The following is a 22,841-nucleotide window of genomic DNA, read 5'->3' as shown; positions in this document are numbered from 1 at the left end:
CAAGTTTCCAGCAGCTGACCACCCAGGTTGTGATCCTCAGACATCATAGATTTCATTTTTATATGACAACCTTTTACAGCAGCCCATGTCTGATTTCCTAAAAAACAGGTGTTTTGCCCCCTGGGTATAAATGAAAATTATTAATGTTGCCTTGGCAATTTTTATATTGTATTTTATTTTAGTTGAGGTTTATTTCAAGTAATGATTTTTATGGTTTTAGTTAATATTAACCTTGGTTTGGAGTGAAAAAATCTGGAATGCAAAATTTTATTTAAACCTGAAAATAAAGTGCAACAATTTTGAAAATAACAACACGATTAGTAGTACGAATTCAATTTCTAGACAACTAAGCAAATTTGACCAAATCTGACCTTTTAAACAAAAGGTCAGATTTTCAGTTCAGCTTTTTGCCTTATCGTTATGCTGACTATATATAAAATATTTTTAGAAAAAAAATGAAATATTTTAAGCGTTTTGAAAAGGGGTCTCAGACTATTGGACCACTGGTATATTTTTTATTGTTGTTAAATTTTGCTTGTAAATACAAAATGACCAATTTTGGAGCACAAGATCATGAAATCCTGAGCCTTTCCATCCACTGGATGGCAGTGTTGATTGTTGAGAGATGGATGCAATGAGTCATAAAAGGACTCGATGAGTCATCTGGCTCTGGGAAATAGTCTAGCTAGCACAATCAGTGCTCTTTCTCTCTCTGTGGACCAAAAAGAATTTTCATACGCTGTCGCCATCTCGAAGCACCATATATGATTACATGTGGAAAAATCCCAAGGACGATTAAATAAAATACAAACCAGTACATCGGCTTAGAAACTTTATTAACCACTTGATACTACCTTCACTTGGCAAAACATAAGACGAAATTTGTGGATGGTCACATTGATTTCATATTTTTATTCAAAGCTGACAAACTACATAAAAAACGTCCGTGTCAAGGACTCTGAAGTGTTCAGGAACAGTGACGTCACTACGTGAGGAGACGGACAGACTGACAGCACACATCACTGTACTGTCACGCCACAGATGAAAACACAGCTTATGCAACTCTGATGGGATTGGAGTGCTATCATAAATACAAAGATCTCATTGCTTTATTTGATATTATCTACAGTTTACAGTACACTACTCATATAGAGCTAATAATGTAACACCATGGAAAGCAAGTGCTAGTCACTATGACCATACAGCAAATATGTTGTGCGGTTCTCATTATGTTTAGTGTCGACAAATCTTAGTTGTTGTTGAGGACCCACCATGACGCTGTTGAAAAAAACAAAACTTTATTATATAATATTTTATTATATTACCTATATTATATTGATAGAGAATTTGTATGTTATTCACCTGGAACCAGCATAGTCGTCATCATTTCTGGGGTCTCTAAGAAATCCACATTGCCTCTCTGAAAGGTTTTACTGTAATTGGTTTGCAGATGACTATAAATAAAAAATAAAAACACTTTTCAGGCAGTTATATTACAAGTTGAATATTTTTTTACTATTGATTGCATTAAGGAATTTTTAGGATTGTATTATGAAAAGTGGTTTGAATCAGTGAAATCATCATGAGAGAGTGACTTACTTCTTCCACACGTTGCTTTGCTCCCAGAACTCGTACAGTATGAAGCGGGATTCATTGGCAAGCCGCTGAACTGCAACGCTGCCAAGAGAGCAGAGCCAGTGTAGGATTACTATCACTGGTCATTTCATAAACTTCCACTGTTTTTGAAATATGGTTAAAGTGTACTGCCGAATGTACTGACAAGCATTTATGTACTTTTAATATGTAAATTATCTTGGTATGTTTTATTTTTAAATATGTTTGTCATTACACATTTGTGATCATAAAGTTGCAATTTAGTACATTTTGAATATATTAACTTTAAATGTAAGAATAACATACTGCAATAAAATTACAATCAAGTACTTTAGTATGTTAGTCAACAGATCAAAATAAGTGTACTTCTTTAAAGCAGGACAAAGATTATTCAAACATAATGATTTAAAAGTTTTAGGTAAAAATGTTACTTTATTTCAAAGTGCACTTTAAGTGTGTTAATAGTGTACTCTCTTTAATTACACTTATTTCAAAATACATTCTCCAAGAGCAGATTTTTTTAGATACACTATTAAGATTTGAAGGACACTACAAGTGCAAATTTAATATAATTAAAATCTGATACATCATGTTTTTGAACTTCACAAACCTAGCCCACATTCCCTTTCACTGAATGGAAAATAGCAGCTTGAACATTCTACCAAACATCTCATTTTGTGTTCCACAGAAGGAAAAAAGTTCATTCGGGTTTAGAAAAAAACGAGGGTGATTAAATAACAGAATTATCATTTTTCGATGAACCGTTCCTTTCATTAAAAATAATGAGAGAATTGGTAAGTCATCAAATCCTTCATTCAATGTTCTTGGTGTGAAAGGTTGTCAGTGAGTCATTTGAACTGACGAGCTTAAAGCAAGTCAATTATCTAATAAGCTAAAGTAGAACTCTTCATCCAAGCCATTCCCATTGTTAATTAGCCAATTAGGAAAAAACTCATGATTAAACCAGACAAGGGGTTCACTTTTTTTTTTTGGAGAATGTTCCAGAGAAATCTACTGCTACCTGACGTGATCACTGACATTTAGTTAAAAGTCAAACCTGGACTGAGGGCTTATAAACACACGGCCACATGCTCGCAGCAAGCTGCAATTTATTCATGGACCATAAGCTTGCTGATGTTACACAGGCTATGAAATGTGAGAAACTGGATGTTGTAGCTTAAATATTTCAATTGCATTTTAATGGAAATAAATACATGGTTCAGTCATGAAACTCTTCCGCACAGCAAATTGGTTCTCCTAAATCCAGCTGCATGACTATTCAATCTTTTTGTTCAATCAATGTAACCCATTTATTTCCGTCCTGAACTTGTTTAACTAGCCTATAGGTTCAGCGTGCCATAGGAATTTCCTGCCCCCCTCCTTCCCCAGAACCACCTGCCTAGATCTGATTCTCCCTACTGTCCTTGCAGCAGCAACTATATTCCCTATATTTATGTGCATGTTACGGCAACAGCAGCGTAGAAGAGCTAGTCCACCAAAACAAAGCCTAAGTACATTTGATTCTTATCAATACAATGTTATTCTGAGAGTTGTCATGATTGAATTACAGGTATCATGGTTTTCCTAGAAACCCATCATGGAGAAAACATCTAGATCCACAGTTCTCCTCAAACCGAGAAACTGAAATATCGGATTCATCGAATTTAAACACATGGATATAAATACCAATTACTTGATTTGGCTAATGTGGAGAACTGGCATAGACTGACTAACAAAGAAAGCTGTATAAATGCAACCGACATTAACCCAGATGCAGTGTGTACTCACTGGAGGCAGCCGGTCTGGGCGCTGGCACTTTCAGTGTACTGCCTGAGAGCCAGACGAAACTCCTCCACGTCCTCCTCCAGCACGGACAGCTGCCTCTGCACGATCAGGATGTGCTGGGAGGAAGGTCACAGAAGAGAGCAGCCCATCAGAGAACAGCGGTCAGAAAAGATGCCTCATATAGGATTCAGACCATGGGTTATTTATAAAAGTGTGCGAAACTGCTCCTGGATCAGTTTTCTCTTGCAGTACATGAAAACCTGATTTCTTACTGCTTATTTATGAAATATTCCCTATCAAACATAGAGATAATCTGGAAAGTAGTAAGCAAAAAAATTGCCCAAAAAGACAAGGTGAGAGGGTTGAGGAGCACTGCAGGAGAGATATTATAAAATATCAGTAGGGATGGTAAGATTTATATATACATTTTTTTTAAAGTCTCTTATGCTCATTAAGGGTGGATTTGATTAAAAACAATAAAAACAGTAATACTGTGAAATATTACTGCAATTTAAAATAACTTTTCTATTTTAATATATTTTAAAATGTTTGAAAATAAATTCCTGTGATGGCAAAGCTGGATTTTCAGCATTATTACTCCAGCCTTAAGTGTCACATGATCCTTCTGAAATCATTCCAATATGCTGATCTTCTGCTAAAGAAACATTTATTATTATTGTTATCAATGTTGGATATATATCTTTTGTGTGTGTGTGAGAATTATGATTTACATGGCTCTCTGAGTCTAAGACAAGAGATGTCAGATCAAAAATATTCCAAAATTAGGGGGTCCAAAAACTGAATCCAGGAGGATCAAACAAGCGGGAAGACTAAAATTTCCACCAATGGTGCTGTAAAGCCATGATGTTGTGCATCATAATAGCTGCTTTATATAAAATAGGTTGTTGACAGGTGACTGAAGGGAACAGTAACTGAGAGTTTGCACCCTGCAGTAAACGGTGACCTCTTCACAGGCTCTGTGCTTTTGCCATTGCCCTTTCCCATCTTTCACAAACTATCTTTATACACAGAAATAGGGGAATAAACTATTCCCATATTTATCTGCAACAAATGAATGTTATGTCAAGTACGAAGTGTGTCCTTTATAAGTATCCTCAAATCAAGGAGATCTTTGAACATGGTCATATGAACATAAAAAAACAGCTGAAGTAAGCCTTGAATGCTAAATGAGCATGAACAAAGCGATGAAATGATACAGATGCATTAGCAATGCTGAAATTGTTATTCCATGCATACAGTTTGTGCTAGTGAATGTCAGTCTGACAAATTGATAAGAGGCTATTTAACTTTAACCATGAAATAGAGCTTCATAGATAGTAGAGAAATAAATGATTTCTCATTTGGCTATATTAGAACGTGACTACATAACAAATGCAATTAATCAGACTTGAAATATTACTCATTATAAACCGACTGCTTGAAATCCCAGTAAGATCACCCATTTGCTTGTGAAAAGGATGTCTGCAAGTTGCTTTTAATAGTCAAGTGAAACAGGATGGGAGTGTTATTTTAAAAAAGAAACTACGCACTTGTGTAATGTTATGTTTCAGCATGTCCAATATAATGTTGTATTGTGCCTCTATCGGCAGTCTCACATTACTGTTTACAGCTAGTCTCCACAGGGGTCCGGGTGCCACTCTTTCACAAACACAGAATCACAGACACACAAACCACCTATTTAATGTCTGACAACAACATCTTGTGAGCCTGAGAGAAAAGCTCTCTGAAAATACTGCGCAAAAAAGATGGCAGAGCCAAATGAGAGAGAAAGAGTGATGGAGAAAAGCAATAACTTGGAACTAGTTTTCAGATCCCCACTGTTTCCTAGACGACAGGTGTCTGTGTGAATGATTTTCTGGGAATATGGAGAGGGTGATCATAAATTACTTACTGATTTGGTGGTGCTCTCCAACACCTCTTCTTCCACAGGCTCCAAACGCAGTTCCTATGAATTTAGAAACAAGCTAGTTTTTCCACATGTTTTTGAATCTCATGACATCATCCAAAGATGAAATTTCACCCCAAATTCAAAAGAAATTGCATGGCAAGGAAATTTCCCCCAAAAATGCTTGTCACTATAATGCAAAAAATCTCATACTGATCTAAGTAATGCAGCATAATCTCATTCCTATAATACAAAAAAAGCTGTTTTCAATGCAAAACATAATGACCTTTTTATCACCATAGTACATGGGTATTTCTTTATTATTGTAATTTATTATTTTGCAATTCCCATTATTCTCAAAAGTTAGATTTTCATTACTGTAATGCAGCACTTTGTTTTATTTAAATCAGCATAAATTAAAGAAAGTAAATAAAACCAAGACGTACAGATACTTTACAATTGAAATGATAGGCGAATGTGCGCGTGTTTATTAATGCTTTCTCTTGCATTTTGAGTGAAATATTTGTGGGATTTGTGAGATTTAGCCTCAATAGAAGAATTAGGAGGAGGAGTGATGACAGATAAGAGATATAGCATTATAATGAGAGATCATGTGTGTAGCCTGTTGCCTTTTTCTCGAGACGGTCGATCAGCTTTTGCAGTCTGTTGATCTGAGTTATCCACTGGTTGTCGTCTTCATACAGAGCTGCAGAAACACACATTTCATCACACAAATACAGCTCTCTTTCTTTTGCTTTTTTTCACTCCCATATGTATCTAGGAGGCATTTGCTCTGACTGAATGTAATTGAATTGGAATCAAATGAACTTATTACATTTTTTGCATGAGGGATGAGCACAATTAAAGATGATTTTCACCTGATATATACTCTTCTAAACTGTGTATTTGATCCGTCAAAATTAAAACATAAGCCCAACCAAATAAATTGGAAAAAAGGAGACAAACAAAATCCATAAAATATCCATAATACTATAATAATTTGGTTCCCTTCAAAAGGTAGACTATAATTTATATTCTTTCTCTTGGGTCTCACCGATAGTCTTTCCTCACACTCCCTCCTACCTAAACTTCCTTCCAGATCTGCTCTCAGCTGGATGCCTGCCAGGTGTGCGCATGTGCCTTTTTTCTTCCTCCAGAGCACGGAGGCTGAGAATAATCACCTGAATTGACAAGGTTCAGAAGTGGGTTGTTTGGAGACAAGCTGTTATTCCTTTGAAGTCTTCGATTAGATCTCCTTCCTGACCACTGAATGGGCAGAACCTCTGGCTTCACTGGCCCCTTTCTGTGATCGAGACAGCACACACAGACGCATGTGCAAAAGTAAACACAAACACACGATGAATATGTAACATGTTTTTTTTTTTTTTTTTTCTCATTCGCTTGTATCATTATCAGCTTCTGATTATTCTGCCCAGGGAATGGGAGGTAAAATATAATTATAACAGTGTCACATATGGCCAATCAACACAATCTCACGGGAAAACGTAGCTATTTTACTCCCTAAACATACCCGTCTCTGGGGCGTATGCAGATCATATTAAAACATACGAATAAGCCACCAGTTCAGTAAAATTGTTACAAATTGCCATAAGATTGTGTTGGGCCAACTGATAGTAAATTAAGGGGGGACGGGGTTCTAATATAAAATCTGAACAGAAACGGCTACTTTAACAGATCCCATAACAGAAACGTTGACATAGATAAAGCTGTGTGTATGTACATAAAATGATTCAGCTCAACAATTAACTTCCACTCATGTTTGTTAAACATCGTCACCGAAGTACTGTGACAACACCTTGAAGGACTACTGAATGCCTATAGAAATACAATGTATAGCTTCCTTAGTTAGACTGGAAGACTGCAGCTTCAAATAACATGTTCCAAATAAAGAATCTGCTAAAGAGTGAGATTCCTGGTCTTCACTTCAGATATTTTCAACAGTTTTGATGCCATGACCCAGATAGAACTTCTCGCTTAACATCGCTTGAATGTTCCTCTATGCAAAGAGAAGGGAAAAATGTACTTTAGATTAAAAAAAATATGTTCTTACCAAACTTTTCACTGAACAGTTCTTTGGGGAAACAAACATGGTTCTCCTATTACATTGTGGCCACAGTTTTCTTTTGACACCATTATTAAGTGTGTTTTGAAAAGAACTATTGCCTATTTACCCAACTTTAGGAAACAGAATAAGTTAAATGTTTCTGTAACTATATGAAGTTAGAAGACTGGAAGATTAGGCTTATGTTAAACATTGCATACAGAATGGACATAAGGCACGTTTATACCAAGGACGAGAACGATAAAGATATTCTAAAAAAAATATCTCTCAATATTAAAGAATAGCAGAACTCACACTACAGCTATAACGAAAACGGCACAGAGAACCAATATAGTTGGAGTCACTTTCAGAATGATTTTATCCAGCTGATGAATGATAAAAACATTGACAGCCAATCAGAATCCATCCTGCTGTAATGAGCTCAAGTATTTAAAGTTACAGACAAGTATGCAGAATAAACAGAATGATATTGTCCGCTAACATAGTTATCTTTATAGTTAAATCTTATTGCTTACTTCACACGTCTGAAAAAAAACATGCATACGGGGAACCAGCAAACCACACTGCAAAAAAATAGGTTTAATATGCTGAAAATATATATATTCAAGACCTCTGATCCCTGACCCCAGGTGTCAATGTATCTGTAAAAGTGTATCTGTAAAAGTGTAGATGAGAACCCAAGTGCAGTTTATTTATAAATATAACAAGATCATAAAACAAAAGCATTGTGTGGCATGAACTCAAAACAAAAGCATGGCGTTGCATGAATTCAAAACCAAAAGCATGAATATAACGCTTACCAACAGTGGAACAAAACTTGACAAGGACACATAGCAAACATGCAGGCTTAAATACACAGACTAATGACAAGACAAGGGACACATGTGAACAACGAACAGACGATTAACCAATGACAAGACACATGGCAGGATCACATGACAAACAGGGGATCACATGACAGACACAAAGCATGACATGAACAAAACCAAAAAGTGACAGTAACATATCCTGTAGATAATTTTTTTATCCTCATACCCTTATCTTCAAAAACAATCTATTGCTTGTAGTATATGTTAATTGCTTGTAGTATGTGGTATGTATATATTTATCTATTGCTTGAAGTATATGTTCACATATTTTGAAGAAAATGTGAGTGTAAAACTCGCCACCATATTGTAAGGAAATATTAATAATCAATAATATCTTGTTATTATTAATTATAAATATTTGGGTCAGTTAATTGGATTAACTTTATGTGGCTGAATTAATATTACAATCAATTAATCAGTTCTTCCAACGAACTCTTTTGATTATTAATTTATTCTAAGAAAAGGGTATCTTCCATGGACACAGAAGAGTAATTATTTCTTCGCCTGTACAGTACTTTGAGGCAGTAGCAAAAACCGTGATCGTAAAGTGACTTTTATTGCAAAGAAAACAGAACCAAATACATATTATGTACAAGTTTTATTAAAATAATATAGATATTTATATGAATATAAATAAACTAAACAACATACACACATGAATACATAAATAGGTTAGTGATAGGATGAAATTGGAAACCGGAAGAGGGTCTATGAGAAGAACCATCAGAATTTCATTTTCACATTCCATTGAATTGAATACTTGCATTTGTAATGGGAACAATTCTTGAAGTTGTTGAAAATTGAAGTCGTTGATGGTTTCGGCAGTGTCAAGTGGAAGTTGGTTGAGCGTTCTCTTTCTCCAGGAACGCATGGCTGGTTTGGTCAAGGCCTGGGACTTTGTTGAGGCCACGCCGAGCACCCAGGAGAAGTGAGGAAGTCGGAAGGATGGGTGATTGGAGTCATTGTTGGTTGGAGTCTTTGTTCCAAAACTCTTGAGATTGTCCTTGGTTCTTTGTGAGAGAGTCATCTCTCTCCTGCCTGAGCCCATATCTGGTTGGAATCGAGCCCTGCTGGGCCCTGGGGCCCCCGTGGAAGGGGAGGGGGTTCCCCAGTATCACCAGAACAGTGTTGCGGCTGGATGAAAGAACTAAGAGAGAGAGGTCACATGTGGACTGTCTCTAATAAGGCCTGGAAAAGATCCTCCCCTAAGGGTTGAACTCGACCAATCAGAAAGGTGACATGTCTGAGAGGGAAAGTGGCTCTTAGTTGATTTACGGATCTTTGTCCCTAGCATGATTATACCTTCATTAATGCTCAGATAGCTATAACACATCCACACTGCATTCTAGAAGAAGGTGATGTACATCAAAGTGTGAGTCATTAAATGAGGATTAATTAGGTAGGAGGCATGATACAGGTGAGGTTACATTGATCGTTAGTTGGTTGTATACCAGGATACATACCATAATATATACCTAATAGTACACGAGACAGTAAACCATTTACACTGTTTCTTTCACAGTTTTATGCATGTTCATTTATAGATCAGTTAGTCTATGATTAATGCACCAAAGTCTGTTTTAAAGAGGGTTTCTGTTTCATAGTCTCTCTCTTGAGTATGTGGCCACATTCCTCGGAGGTCGTAAAATCTCCTTATCATGCCCTGTAACATGACACTGTTTCTGCCCTTGTGTTTGTTCATTTGGGCTGTGTGAGGAGTTTCATAAACCTTTGTATATAATGAATAATTAGTATGTGTCTGATTGGTCCATACCCTACAGATCCCCCCTTTCGATCGTTGTTGTCCCCCATCAAGGACAACCACGAGCGAAGTTGGAAGTGCAGAGAGATCATACACACACTTGTCATAGAAGGCTGGAAGGCCATGGTGGCCTCTGGTTGCTCGTGTCTTCTGGAGCGTTGGTCGTTCCACGGCTGGTGATGTGGACAGTAGCCAAGTCCAGGTCTCTGCAGCAGGTGTTGAGGCAGCAGGTGTTGGGGCATTCTGAAGTTCATTAGTTTTGGGTCAGGTGTTTCCTTGTGGTTGCAGGAAGTGGTTAGGCCTCTATGTAGCATAGAGAGGTTTTAAAGCTGACCTGGCGCTGGTGGCCGGAGGTCAGAAGGTGGTTGTTAGCCTCTCAGTCACGAGAGGTCTGAAGGATTGAAGTGTTGTTCTGTCCTTATGGTGGTGCCGACGCAAGCTTGCCTAAGCTGGGGTGGGGAAGGAGTCGGAAGCTTGTACCTTACAGGACTCCTCGGGTGAGTCCTGTGCAGGGAGCTATTTTGCGTGTGTCAGCGGCTCCAGTAAGTCTGAGGCAGGTGCGTCCAGCTGTCCTTGCGGAGCCTCAGATTGATACCTGTGTGAAGGGTATGGAAGAGGATGCTGTCGTTGACAGCCGTTGGTCCTCCTGTGGTGTTTTGCAGGTTGAGGGTGCTGTCCTCCATGGCTTCTCCAAGGGGCTTGGCTGGTACCTGGGTTGTTGCCATGGTGACAGTTCTGTGCTGGTCCTGGGCATGCTTGTGGTGAGAGACTAATGCATGAACCTAGAAAGTTCATAGCCACGGTTTAATGGGTTCGCTAGATATGTAGCATAAAGCTAGGTATTTCATGTGTAGCTAGCTAGTGAAGTGTGTATTGTATCCTTATCATCTTAGCTGTGGATGTTAGGAGGCTAAGACTTGTGTGGTTCCGAGAGTATTTCCTGGAAAGGGCATAGCCGAGATGAAATAAATGACTTAAGATGGTTCTTATGACTAAAATATTTCTCTGGACTTAACTGGTGGTTCACTACGGCTTGACGAAGTGAAGAATAGGAGGAAAAAGGACAGCTTTCCTATTCAAATTATGCTTATTATCAATCCTCAGGACTATAGTTATGCCCTAGTAATCGTTGAAATTACTTGTGTTGCAGGGTCATAAAAATTAGTGCACTTGTTGAAAATAAACAAAATCACAAATAAAGGTGTCTCTGGTTTCTTTCTGGGCCCTATGGGAAAAGGAACCACATTTGAACAAGAGAGGAAATGGAAATAAATCATACATGACAGAATAGACAAGTGAATAGCTGACTGCTATTATTATCGAAGTAAAATAAAAAGGACTTAAGTAAGTGATCAAAACAGCGGGAATGATCTGAAATTGAGAATAATCAATAGCACTAGTGACTAACCTTTAGATTTGCCTGGACCAACACTCCATAGTGGGTCACAGCTGTTGCGTGTTTAAGACCACACTGTGTGTGTCCCTCCAAAGGTTTAGTCAACATGCTGATGAAAATTCTCATAACTATAAGAATTCTTCTCTAGCTATACAGCTTAAATGTAATTAAACTTGGGTTTAATTGACAGGGCATCTGCAAATTTAGCCTACAGCGCTCAGCAAGGACTATGCCTAAACTAGTGAAGGTGAAATTCAGCTGAGAAGAATTGAAAGTAAGGAAAGAGAAAAATTAGAAACCCTAAATGGGGTTAAAGAAAGTATTTTAGAATACTTTGCGCTGTATAAATAAAAGCTGTAATTAAGGCTTCAAGTAAATGATGCTAACCACTAACTGTAGAAGTTATTATGTAGCTTAGCCTAAGCTGGATGGATGCTAGGTTAGCTTAGCTTAGCCTAAGCTGGATGGACGCTAGGTTAAGTTAGCTTAGCCACCTAGGCTGGTTTGTTTACAAAATGACGTCACGAGTTAGCACTTCCTGTGACAAGTCGTTGTCATGGGAACCAGTGCATGTCAGAACAATTCAACAGTCCATGAAGAATGTCTGCACATTTTAAATGAGTTATGCATGTTTAAACGGGTTAAAAGGTGGCGCCTATACTTTAAGTCTTTCAAGAACTTGATGTTACATTCGGTAAAATGCAAATGTGGTTTGGCATTTGCAAATTTTACTCATGGAACTCTTCTCTTTACTTTACGCAACTTATTCTATTTGTTTACAGAGTAAGGAAATAGATTTGCTGTAAGTCAAAGCTTGTCTAAGCCTATATAGTTACGTCCATCTCGTGCATAAATACTGACTTTTCAGCGAGTGAACAGTTTTGATCGCTAGGTAGCTCTCTGCTTGTAGATGCAGCCAAAATTTAGGTGAATTACATCAATCTAACAATAATTTGTAAGGTCTTTACTTTGTAGAAAGGGGAGCATCACCCAAGTCTACGTTTATATAACACTGTACTGAGATTCCTTCGTCAGAAACAGTTTAAGCAATACTGCAATTTGGATTCCTTCAACCAAAGCAGACTAATAAATACTGGTACAGTTTGCATGCCGCTGAGATGGGATTCCTTTGTCAAACAGACTTACGCTTTAATGCTGAAATTACTGATACCAGTTAAGACCCCTTTATTTTTTTTAAATATTTTAAGTAGAGATGTCAATTCCAGCTATCGTTTTATCTGCATTTAGACAAGCCAGCAGCTAGTGATCAAAATATGTATCGCATATCATGTCCCATTTGGATCGGAATGATCAAATAAGCACTTTTAGGATAACAGTAGTTACGAAGGGGCTCTAGGTCATGCTAGTTTTCCCAGCTTAGGTGGTTTGCTTACTATCTGGCATTAGGGTGACGAATGCCCTATCTGGAGTTTGTATTTCCTGTAAAAAGTCATTGTCATGGAAACTAATGAGCAGCAGTGTGTATTTCAACCAGCGGGTGGCACAATGTCTGTATGTTTCAAAAAGCAGTGCATAGTCTGTTGGCACGTGAGGCTTACAGCTGCATTCAAGATTTTCTTTAAATCAGTAAAATTCAAATTTTACTAATGCAAACTCTTGCTTCCTTTTGAGCACACATTTTCATCTACTTTAAAAGTTTTATGTCCTATGCTGACTAGGAACTTTGTAGCAGAGTCGTGCATTGTGGTCATGCCGTGTGTCTTCTGGGTTTAGAAGTTCGGAGTCAAAAGGTTCTTTAAGCTGGTGTCTTCCTCCATCACAGGTTCGTTACACGCTCCGAGGTAGCTCGCTTGATGTCTGTGGTAGTAGCACAGGGACATTCAGGGTTACCCTGGTTGGTGTCTGGGACCGCGCCCAGTCTACATTCAGACTCTTAAGTCTGAGAATCCTGTTGTGATGGCTTGTTCCAGCTGCTGGTAGTTAGACTGGATGTTTTCTGGCTGCCGAGCCAGAAAGCGTCGCAACTCTGGGCTGGATGTGATCCAGATCAGGTAGAGTCTAGCAAGCTCCGGTGTAAATGCAGGGATATGTCTGGCCATTCGGTTTTTGATTGTCACTACACGCGTCGTTTCAAGATTCTTCTGAATCAATCCTTTTCCTTCCACGGCTGCAGAAGCTTTAAGGAAATTGTCTGATGACATGTTAAGCAGAGGGGTTTGTCCCCCCACCCCCACCTTTTGTGCAGGGCTGGGGAAGCCTACGCTGCTGATGCGAAGTTCAGCAGGGTACATCTTTCTCGTGGGGTCCATTTGCAGTTGGTTGGTCTGTTTCAGTTCTATTTGGACTACATCGAGCTGGTCTATAATGTTGCAGCATCGCTGAGTCAGTGTTGGGACTTCAGCTCTGGCTGCAAGCTGATGGCTTCAGCGTCTCTCTCTTTGAGTTAAACCAGTTCCTCTCTCGTCTGTTGGCAGGTGCTCAGCAGCTGTCAGAGCCGCTTGAAAACTGGTGATCTCTTTCAGTTGCTCCACGCTGTCAGGGTCTCTGCATCTGTCCTGTGCCTTCTCCCGTTAAGCAGGGTTCGTTCTCTGTGGAGTCCTGTGGCTGGCAGCGTTAGTTCATTTACCTCCTGTTTGAGGCTTGCGGGAGCATGGCCAAGGAGAAGATAATGCTGGTCAGCTCTTGGTGGCTCAGGCTGGGTGTCAGACGTCTGCTTTCGTTGTTGCCTAACTGTTCCTTCCTCTGCCGTGGCAGGTCGTTGCCTGCTTCAGGCTGAAGGATGTCCATGACACTGCTCTGCCGGGTCTTCAGGTGGTCCTGGTGGCAGGGCCGGGTGTCTGAGGCCTACTAGCACACTTGTGGGAACACGAGAGAGAAATGGCAAAGGCAAATGCAAGTTTCTACAGAGGTGGTGAGCTATCTGTGTGGGAGAATGGCTATGTGGAGCAGCTAAAATTTAGTGTTGGTGAGCACACACAACAACAAAAAAAAGTTTTGAGTATCTTAGTTGACGTGCTTTAAGCAGCATCGACTGATGACTCAAATGATTCTTCCAAACAAAGAATCATTTGTGACGCAGTTGACTCCTTTGATTCAAAGCCTCGAAGAGCTTTGACTCTCATTACTCGTGTTCAAATCACTCAGTTCAAATCACGCAAAATCTATAGTCTTTGGTTTAAGGTTACACTTTACGCTCTAACGTGTCTACGTTTTTAGGCGGTGCTAAAACTATCACTCGAGGTAAGTCAGAGGGTTTTACTTGTAAGTTAGGATTGAGGGAGCTATTGGCTACAACCGTCGCTTGTTTACACGAGGGTCTGTGAGATTGGTGCTGTTGTCAGAAAAACTAGATAGGAACGCCTGCTCGCGTTCCGGACGCTATGCCAACCAACAACACAGATCGGCCGAAGCAGCGGACGAGCTGTGCTGACAGTTTGCACTGAGTCTCTCGCTTAGACACGACGTTGCGTGTGAGTGACTCTTTTTAACAAATCAAAACCGCACCGTTCTTTCACAGACAATGGCAAATTACTAGTTAGCTGGGCTAGAATTTATACCACTAATTCGACGCGATTGTTTCATATGAGCGCTTCAGCGGTTTAATATGAATCCAATGACGTAACGCATAATAAGGCCTTAATCGGTGATTGAGGAACATCGCTCAGATCACATTCAAAAATGCTGAAAATGGAGATTTCTTCGTCCATATTAGGTTAATTTGTTCTGGTACCATTTATGCGCGCGGCTAATCTGAGATTTCTTCGTCAGAGAAGGCTTATGCTCGATTTATATCTGAAATTAGGCTTTCTTCGCTAATATCAGGAGTTTCTTATTGTACGATTTAAATATGCATTATAGCATTTGTGAACTTTCTGCCATTCGTAGGAAGGCATATTCAAGTTATAGTTTTGCTGATTTACCCAGAAACTTGTACGTGCATGTATGAGATGTTAATAAAAACTTATGGGACAACATATGATTGATTACTGTCTGCTTGCATACAATGTTTAATACGGTGCCTGCATTCTCCACCATATATGTAAGGAACTCAGCTTTTTGGAAATATTAATAATCAATAATATCTTGTTATTATTAATTATAAATATTTGGGTCAGTTAATTGGATTAACTTGATGTGGCTGAATTAATATTACAATCAATTAATCAGTTCTTCCAACAAACTCTTTTGATTATTAATTTATTCTAAGAAAATGGTATCTTCCATGGCCACAGAAGAATAATTATTTATTCGCCTGTACAGTACTTTGAGCCAGTAGCAAAAACCGTGATCGTAAAGTGACTTGTATTGCAAACAAAACAGAACCAAATACATATTATGTACAAGTTTTATTAACTAAATATAGATATTTATATGAATATAAATAAACTAAACAACATACACACATGAATACATAAATAGGTTAGTGATAGGATGAAATTGGAAACCGGAAGAGGGTCTATGAGAAGAACCATCAGAATTTCATTTTCACATTCCATTGAATTGAATACTTGCATTTGTAATGGGAACAATTCTTGAAGTTGTTGAAAATTGAAGTCGTTGATGGTTCCGGCAGTGTCAAGTGGAAGTTGGTTGAGCGTTCTCTTTCTCCAGGAACGCATGGCTGGTTTGGTCAAGGCCTGGGACTCTGTTGAGGCCACGCCGAGCACCCAGGAGAAGTGAGGAAGTCGGAAGGATGGGTGATTGGAGTCATTGTTGGTTGGAGTCTTTGTTCCAAAACTCTTGAGATTGTCCTTGGTTCTTTGTGAGAGAGTCATCTCTCTCCTGCCTGAGCCCATATCTGGTTGGAATCGAGGCCTTCTGGGCCCTGGGGCCCCCGTGGAGGGGGAGGGGGTTCCCCAGTATCACCAGAACAGTGTTGCGGCTGGACGAAAGAACCTAAGAGAGAGAGGTCACATGTGGACTGTCTCTAATAAGGCCTGGAAAAGATCCTCCCCTAAGGGTTGAACTCGACCAATCAGAAAGGTGACATGTCTGAGAGGGAAAGTGGCTCTTAGTTGATTTACGGATCTTTGTCCCTAGCATGATTATACCTTCATTAATGCTCAGATAGCTATAACACATCCACACTGCATTCTAGAAGAAGGTGATGTACATCAAAGTGTGAGTCATTAAATGAGGATTAATTAGGTAGGAGGCATGATACAGGTGAGGTTACATTGATCGTTAGTTGGTTGTATACTAGGATACATACCATAATATATACCTAATAGTACACGAGACAGTAAACCATTTACACTGTTTCTTTCACAGTTTTATGCATGTTCATTTATAGATCAGTTAGTCTATGATTAATGCACCAAAGTCTGTTTTAAAGAGGGTTTCTGTTTCATAGTCTCTCTTTTGAGTATGTGGCCACATTCCTCGGAGGTCGTAAAATCTCCTTATCATGCCCTGTAACATGACACTGTTTCTGCCCTTGTGTTTGTTTATTTGGGCTGTGTGAGGAGTTTCATAAACCTTTGTATATAATGAATAATTAGTATGTGTCTGATTGGTCCATACCCTACAATATGCAAGGGTGTTGTGGGTAGTTAGCAGGGTGTTATGCGGTTCAGTTCCAAGAATATTGTGAAGGATTTTTAGTGAGCCCAAAGATGGTTTGTGTCCCTCATTAATAGTAAATCTATGGGATTATTTGACATTTTTTATTGTCCAAAATAGCACCTCCCTTAAGCAAGTTGCATGATTTGAGGTATCATTCATGTCCATAGTATAAATTGTGTGGGATGAGTTACATGCCTAAATGTATACTTAGTGTTATGGGTTCCTTGAAATCCCAAACCCATCAGCAATAACAATAGTGATTCTTCCCTTTAAAAATTGTATTATAATCCTACATTATCTAGGGCTTTTTACTACAGTAAAAGCATAAATTGCTAATATCATTCATACATTGCATCTAATTGAATTGCATTAGCAGAAACATATTCATATGCAAATCATGCTTCAACGTTTTCATCCATCATCAAAACGCAGTTCTTAATTATTACGACATTGATGCCTCTTTGATTGCACAAGATCTTTTTGCCGTGCTCCTCATGCTACCAATTAAAATGAACAAAATAAGTCAGCGTGATTCTTCCAAGCTTTCTTCCAGAACAGGAAATGGTTGCTTTATAGATGGTTTACGCTAGTAATATTTTCAGGATTTCATTTCTTTTCAGTAATGGTGCTTAAATGTTTTTTCTATATTATATGGGTCTCTGGACGAACAACTTTCACATCTCTCGAATTATCTCTCGTATCCACCTCAACACAAGCTAATGCACTATAATTGCAGCATTTTGTGACTTCTTGCAAGCATAAATGGGCTTCAGTACTATCTATCTATCTATCTATCTATCTATCTATCTATCTATCTATCTATCTATCTATCTATCTATCTATCTATCTATCTATCTATCTATCTATCTATCTATCTATCTATCTATCCATCCATCCAACCATCCATCCATCCATCCATCCATCCAGTAAGTATAGCCATAAGTGGAATGAGCAGTCAAAATTAACCCATATGGATGATACAAGACTTGATCCTGATAATCTGGTTAGAGTTTATTTTGCAGTAATGACCACCTGAGTGTACATTACCCCTTACTTTATGATTAGTTATGATTAGTGATAATGGCATATGTTTTGCAACTGAACACCATTTTACTACTCGGTTATGAGAGTGAAAAATTATAGCACGAAATTAATTATATTAGCTGTTCTCAGCAGCAGAGGAATGCTGTGCCTATTTTAACTCTGAGACAATGAAATAAATAGAGGCAGGCAGGTGTCAAAATTAAAGCTCGGTTGGTTGCTCATTATCCCTAAGGACACTGTTGCGCAACGCACATCCTGAGGGGAGCTTACCCTCCGAGGTTAAAAATGGCTCACAACTGCATCAGCACACCGAAATCAGCAGCAAATCTGCTAGAGCCACACAGGTGAAATTCAGCTAGAAAAATCAGAGCCACACAGGTGATTAAACTCAGCTTGAGTCACATCCACAGACCTGCATGAACAAACTGACAAATGCAAGGAATCGTTCTCTAGAGATCACACACCTCTTATAAAGTGCATACACTTGGGGCTGTTTACACGACACCCTTTTCAACTAAAAACATGAAACTTTTTATGCATGTTGGCGGTTCATTTACACAACAACAGCATTTTGGGTGCCTGAAAACGCGAACTTTTGAAAACGGGTTTCAAAGGGCAAGTTTTTGAAAACGGTCTCCGTGTAAACTAAAAAATGTGAATCTCTGAGGACGATGCATCATGCACATGCATGTTATATGTTCAGCAGGGTTGCCAGGTCTGTGCAACAAAAGTAGCCCAATGGCCAGTTCAAAGTAGCCCAAAAGTACCCCAATGCAACTTTCTCCATCGGGCGGACGAATTCTCCACTGAATTTGTACGTCTGGGGGTGTTTTGAGAGTGTTGGAGAGCCGAAATCGTACTTGCGGGGTGGAAATCAACCCTTAAATCAACAACTGAAAAGTAGCACAATTCCATGGGAAAACTGCAGACTTGGCAACACTCATGTTCAGTCTATAGTGTTTCATCACCATCGGCCTGGCAGCAGAATACAGCTTTTTTTGTCATTTTTGCGGTTCCTTTCAAAATGTAAATGGTTCTTTATTGGCATCTATGAATCCATGGAGAACCTCTAACATACATGGAACATTTCCAATGCACAAAAGGTTCTTTATAGTGGAAAAGGATTCTTAGGTTTATTAAAAAGTTCTTTGCACTACGAAAAAAAAAAATTTAGGAACTGTTCACTAAAATTCTCTTTGGGGAACCAAAATGGGTCTTCTTTATGGCATTGCTTTGAAAACACCCCTTTTGAACAATTTATTTTTAAGAGTGTAAATGGAAATGATGCCCTGTGAAAAACAAAATGAAGCTATATCAGCAGTGATGCTGCTTTCTAACAGCTGCCAATGGTCTTCTTTACACACAGAATGCAGCACACCGAGGCTGTGAATGGGGTGAGCTCTCCTGTGATGTTTGGATTCAGATTTGAGCTCATCTCCCACGTTTCATCCCTGTGTGCGGTGCTGCTCCTCAGAGAGCCTGACTCGACGCTTCACACAGAATAGCGAATGGGCCACTCTATTTCAATTTGTTCAGGCCACTAGCCACTTTCAGCACATCTAACGCAGTGGGAATCAATCCCTCCAGACCAGCACACAATGAAAAGCCTTTAGGCTCAAAATGTGTAAACACTTCATACAAAACACCAATGTTATGAAACTCAACACTGTCAACTGTGACACAAAAGCATGGTGACATAAGAGGTTACACGTGTGATCTGTCCTTGGAAAAAATATGAAGGAGCCCCTTAAAGGGATAGTTCACTCAAAAAATCTAATTTTTTCCTCATTTGTTCACCCTCATATCATACATGACTTTCTTTCATCCATGGAATGTAAAAGAAGAATCCTGATGCTTCTTTTTTCTCCATATAATGAAAGTAAATTATGACCACATACTGCTATTTCCTTATGGAAAAGGAGTTTGTTTATTTGTACTGAATGTGCACTAGTAGCAAACTTCAAATATTAAAAGTATATTAAAAAAAACTGTCCTTGCATGATATATAACATTAATGAAATAAAACATAATTTAAGTGTAATTAAAGTACAATTAAAGGGTTAGTTCACCCTAAAATGAAAATTCTGTCAGTAATTACTCACCCTCATGTTGTTCCAACCCTGTGAGACCTTCGTTCATCTTTGGAACACAAATTAAGATATTTTTGATTAAATCTGAGATCTGATCACTCCTCCATAGGCTTCTAAGGAATTGAAACTTGCCAGCCCCGAAAAGTTATTAAAGACATCGTTAAAATAGTCCAAGTGCCTACAGTGTCTCAATCTTAAGTTTATGAAGCGACGAGAATACTTTTTGTACTTTTTTTGTCCCCCCCCCCCCCCCCAAAAAGGACTTTATTTCAACTATTGAAAGCGTAGCGCTTCTGTGTTGTACGTCACACGCATCACACACATGACCAGCGTCGGCCAATAGTGAGCCTATGTGTGACTTACAACACAGAAGCACTACGCTGTTAAACTACGTGAAATGTCTCGAGGCCCACAGAGAAGGAAATTAATAGTTAAAATAAAGTAATTATTTTTGGGGGGTTTTGCGCACAAAATGTATTCTCCTCGCTTCATAAAATTAAGATTGAGCCACCGTAGTCACTTGGACTATTTTAACGATGTCTTTAATAACTTTTCGGGGCTGGCAAGTTTCAATCCCTTAGAAGCCTATGGAGGAGTGATCCAGCTCTCAGATTTAATCAAAAATAGTCTTCGAAGGTCTTACAGGGTTGGAACAACATGAGGGTGAGTAATTACTGACAGAATTTTCATTTTTGGGTGAACTATCCCTTTAAGTACACTTTTAAAAAGTGCACCTTGTAATCCTGTCATATTAACAGTTTTACCTTAAAGTACCATTTAAATCATTATGTTTTAATAATATTTTGTCATGCTTTAAAGAAGAACACTTATTGTCATGTTTTGACTAATGTTGCCTGCTAAAGAACATGTAAGTTTCAATACAAATGACATCAGTAAAGTATGTTTTAGTTTACCATAAATGCATGTCAGTACATCCGGCAGTACACTTAAACCATGTTTCAAATTTATTTATTTATTTATTTATTTAAATTACTTAATTAATAGAAAATTACTTAAGTGAGCAAAATAAATAAATAAGGTAATAAGGTCTCTTTAAAAGTAATGCTAAATTGTTCTTCTATTTCACAAGGTTCGTACCCTTTTGGATCTTGCCAGCCCCTGGTCATTTTCATTGTATGGAAAAGAGCAGCGTGATCATTCTGCCTAACATCTCCTTTTGTGTTCTAAGGAAGAAAGATAAAAAGAATTTGTGATGACGAGTGGGAGTAAATTATGTTTTCATTACGGTTGAACTATCCCTTTAAATGCCTAAATATATGCTCTCTCAAAAATCATCCAACCAAGATAAAGGTCAGAGGGGACTTGGCATGCCAGTGCAGTGGAGATATTTTGAGTGTGCCCATGGGATTGTGAGTGAGGCTGTAGACTTGGTACTGCTGTAGTATCATTTACATTTATTCATTTAGTAGACGCTTTTATCCATAGCAACTTAGAAATGAGAACAATATAAGCAGTGAAACTAACAATAGAACAACAATATGCAAGTGCTATGACCCTTCCAAGTTTAATCTACCACAGTAAATGTACTTTTTTGTTGTTTTTTGTTTTATAAAGATAGTAGATAATGAATAAAAGATAATTTGTTAGTATTAATGGATCAAGTATTGCCGAAAAAGATGCGTCTTCAGGTGTTTCTTGAAAATGGTCACAGACTCAGCAGCTCTGGTTGAGTTGGGCAGGACATTCCACCAGCATGGAGCAGACCAGAAAAAGGTCAGAGAAAGAGATTTTGTGCCTCTTTGAGATGGCACCACAAGACGGCGTTCACTTGCAGAGCGCAAGTTTCTGGATGGCACGTAAGTCTGAAGTAATGAGTTTAGGTAGGAGGGAGCAGAGCCACTGGTTGTTCTGTAGGCAAAAGTCAGTGACTTGAATTTGATGCAAGCGGAAACTGGCAACCAGTGCAATTTTGTGATCTAATCCTCCTAATGTTGTATAAGGCAAATACAGGACCGGGCAGTTTTAGCAATGTGGTCTGTAAAGTTCAACTGATCATCAATCACAACTCCAAGGTTCCTGGCTGACCTAAATGGAGTTATGGATGACGAACCTAGCTGAATGGAGAAGTTGTGGTGTTGTGTTAGGTTGACCGGGACCAAAAGCAACTCTGTCTTCGCAAGGTTTAGTTGAAGGTGGTGGTCCTTCATCCAGCCAGAAATGTCTGTCAGGTAGGATGAGATGCGAGCAGTCACCGTCGGATCATAAGGCTGGAATGAGAGGTAGAGTTGAGTGTCATCAGCTTAGCAGTGATAGGAAAAGCCATGTTTCTGAATAACAGATCCTAGTGACGTCCAGAAGTGGTCCAAGCACTGAGCCCTGAGGCACCCCAGTAGCTAGATGTTGGGTCTTGGCGACCTCACCACTACATGACACCCTGAGGGACCTACTTGAGAGGTAAGTCTTGACCCATTGTAGTGCGGTTCCCGAGATGCCCTTCATCTTTAAAATTGACAGGAGGATCTGGTGGTTAACTGTGTCAAAGGCAGCAGACAGATCCAGCAGGATGAGAACTGAGGATTTGGAAGCGGCTCTTGCCAGTCTCAGAGCTTCAATTACCGAGAGCAGGGCAGTCTCAGTTGAGTGTCCGCTTTTGAAACCAGACTGGTTGTTGTCCAGTCGGTTGTTCTGTGTAAGAAAGGAAAAGATCTGGCTCAAAACAACTCAATCAAGTGTTTTCGCGACGAATGGAAGAAGGAATACCGGTCTGTAATTTTCCAGATGTGCTGGATTTAGAGTGGGTTTCTT

General features: G+C 38.9%; 1 protein-coding gene across 2 annotated transcripts in view; it reads right to left on the bottom strand.

The window, feature by feature from the left end:
- Window positions 1–815: 815 nt before the first annotated feature.
- necab1 (N-terminal EF-hand calcium binding protein 1) overlaps window positions 816–22,841 on the bottom strand; it is a 45,993-nt gene continuing 23,967 nt past the window's right edge. The window contains exons 7-13 of one of the 2 annotated variants that reach the window (XM_077196358.1): window positions 6,487–6,608; window positions 5,935–6,011; window positions 5,312–5,365; window positions 3,403–3,515; window positions 1,600–1,677; window positions 1,363–1,454; window positions 816–1,278 (exon numbers count right to left, since the gene is read on the bottom strand). In XM_077196358.1, the coding sequence (XP_077052473.1) occupies window positions 1,250–1,278; window positions 1,363–1,454; window positions 1,600–1,677; window positions 3,403–3,515; window positions 5,312–5,365; window positions 5,935–6,011; window positions 6,487–6,608 (565 nt within the window). In that variant the 3' untranslated portion in view covers window positions 816–1,249. The remainder of the gene's footprint in view (window positions 1,279–1,362; window positions 1,455–1,599; window positions 1,678–3,402; window positions 3,516–5,311; window positions 5,366–5,934; window positions 6,012–6,486; window positions 6,609–22,841) is intronic. The other variant, XM_077196357.1, reaches the window with a different exon arrangement.

This window comes from Siphateles boraxobius, unplaced genomic scaffold (genome assembly GCF_051911475.1).
Source record: "Siphateles boraxobius isolate OS27281-9 unplaced genomic scaffold, OSU_SipBor_1 35, whole genome shotgun sequence".
NCBI lineage: Eukaryota > Metazoa > Chordata > Actinopteri > Cypriniformes > Leuciscidae > Siphateles > Siphateles boraxobius.
The sequence above is the reverse complement of the archived record's forward strand: the minus strand, read 5'-3'. Positions and strand labels throughout refer to the sequence as shown.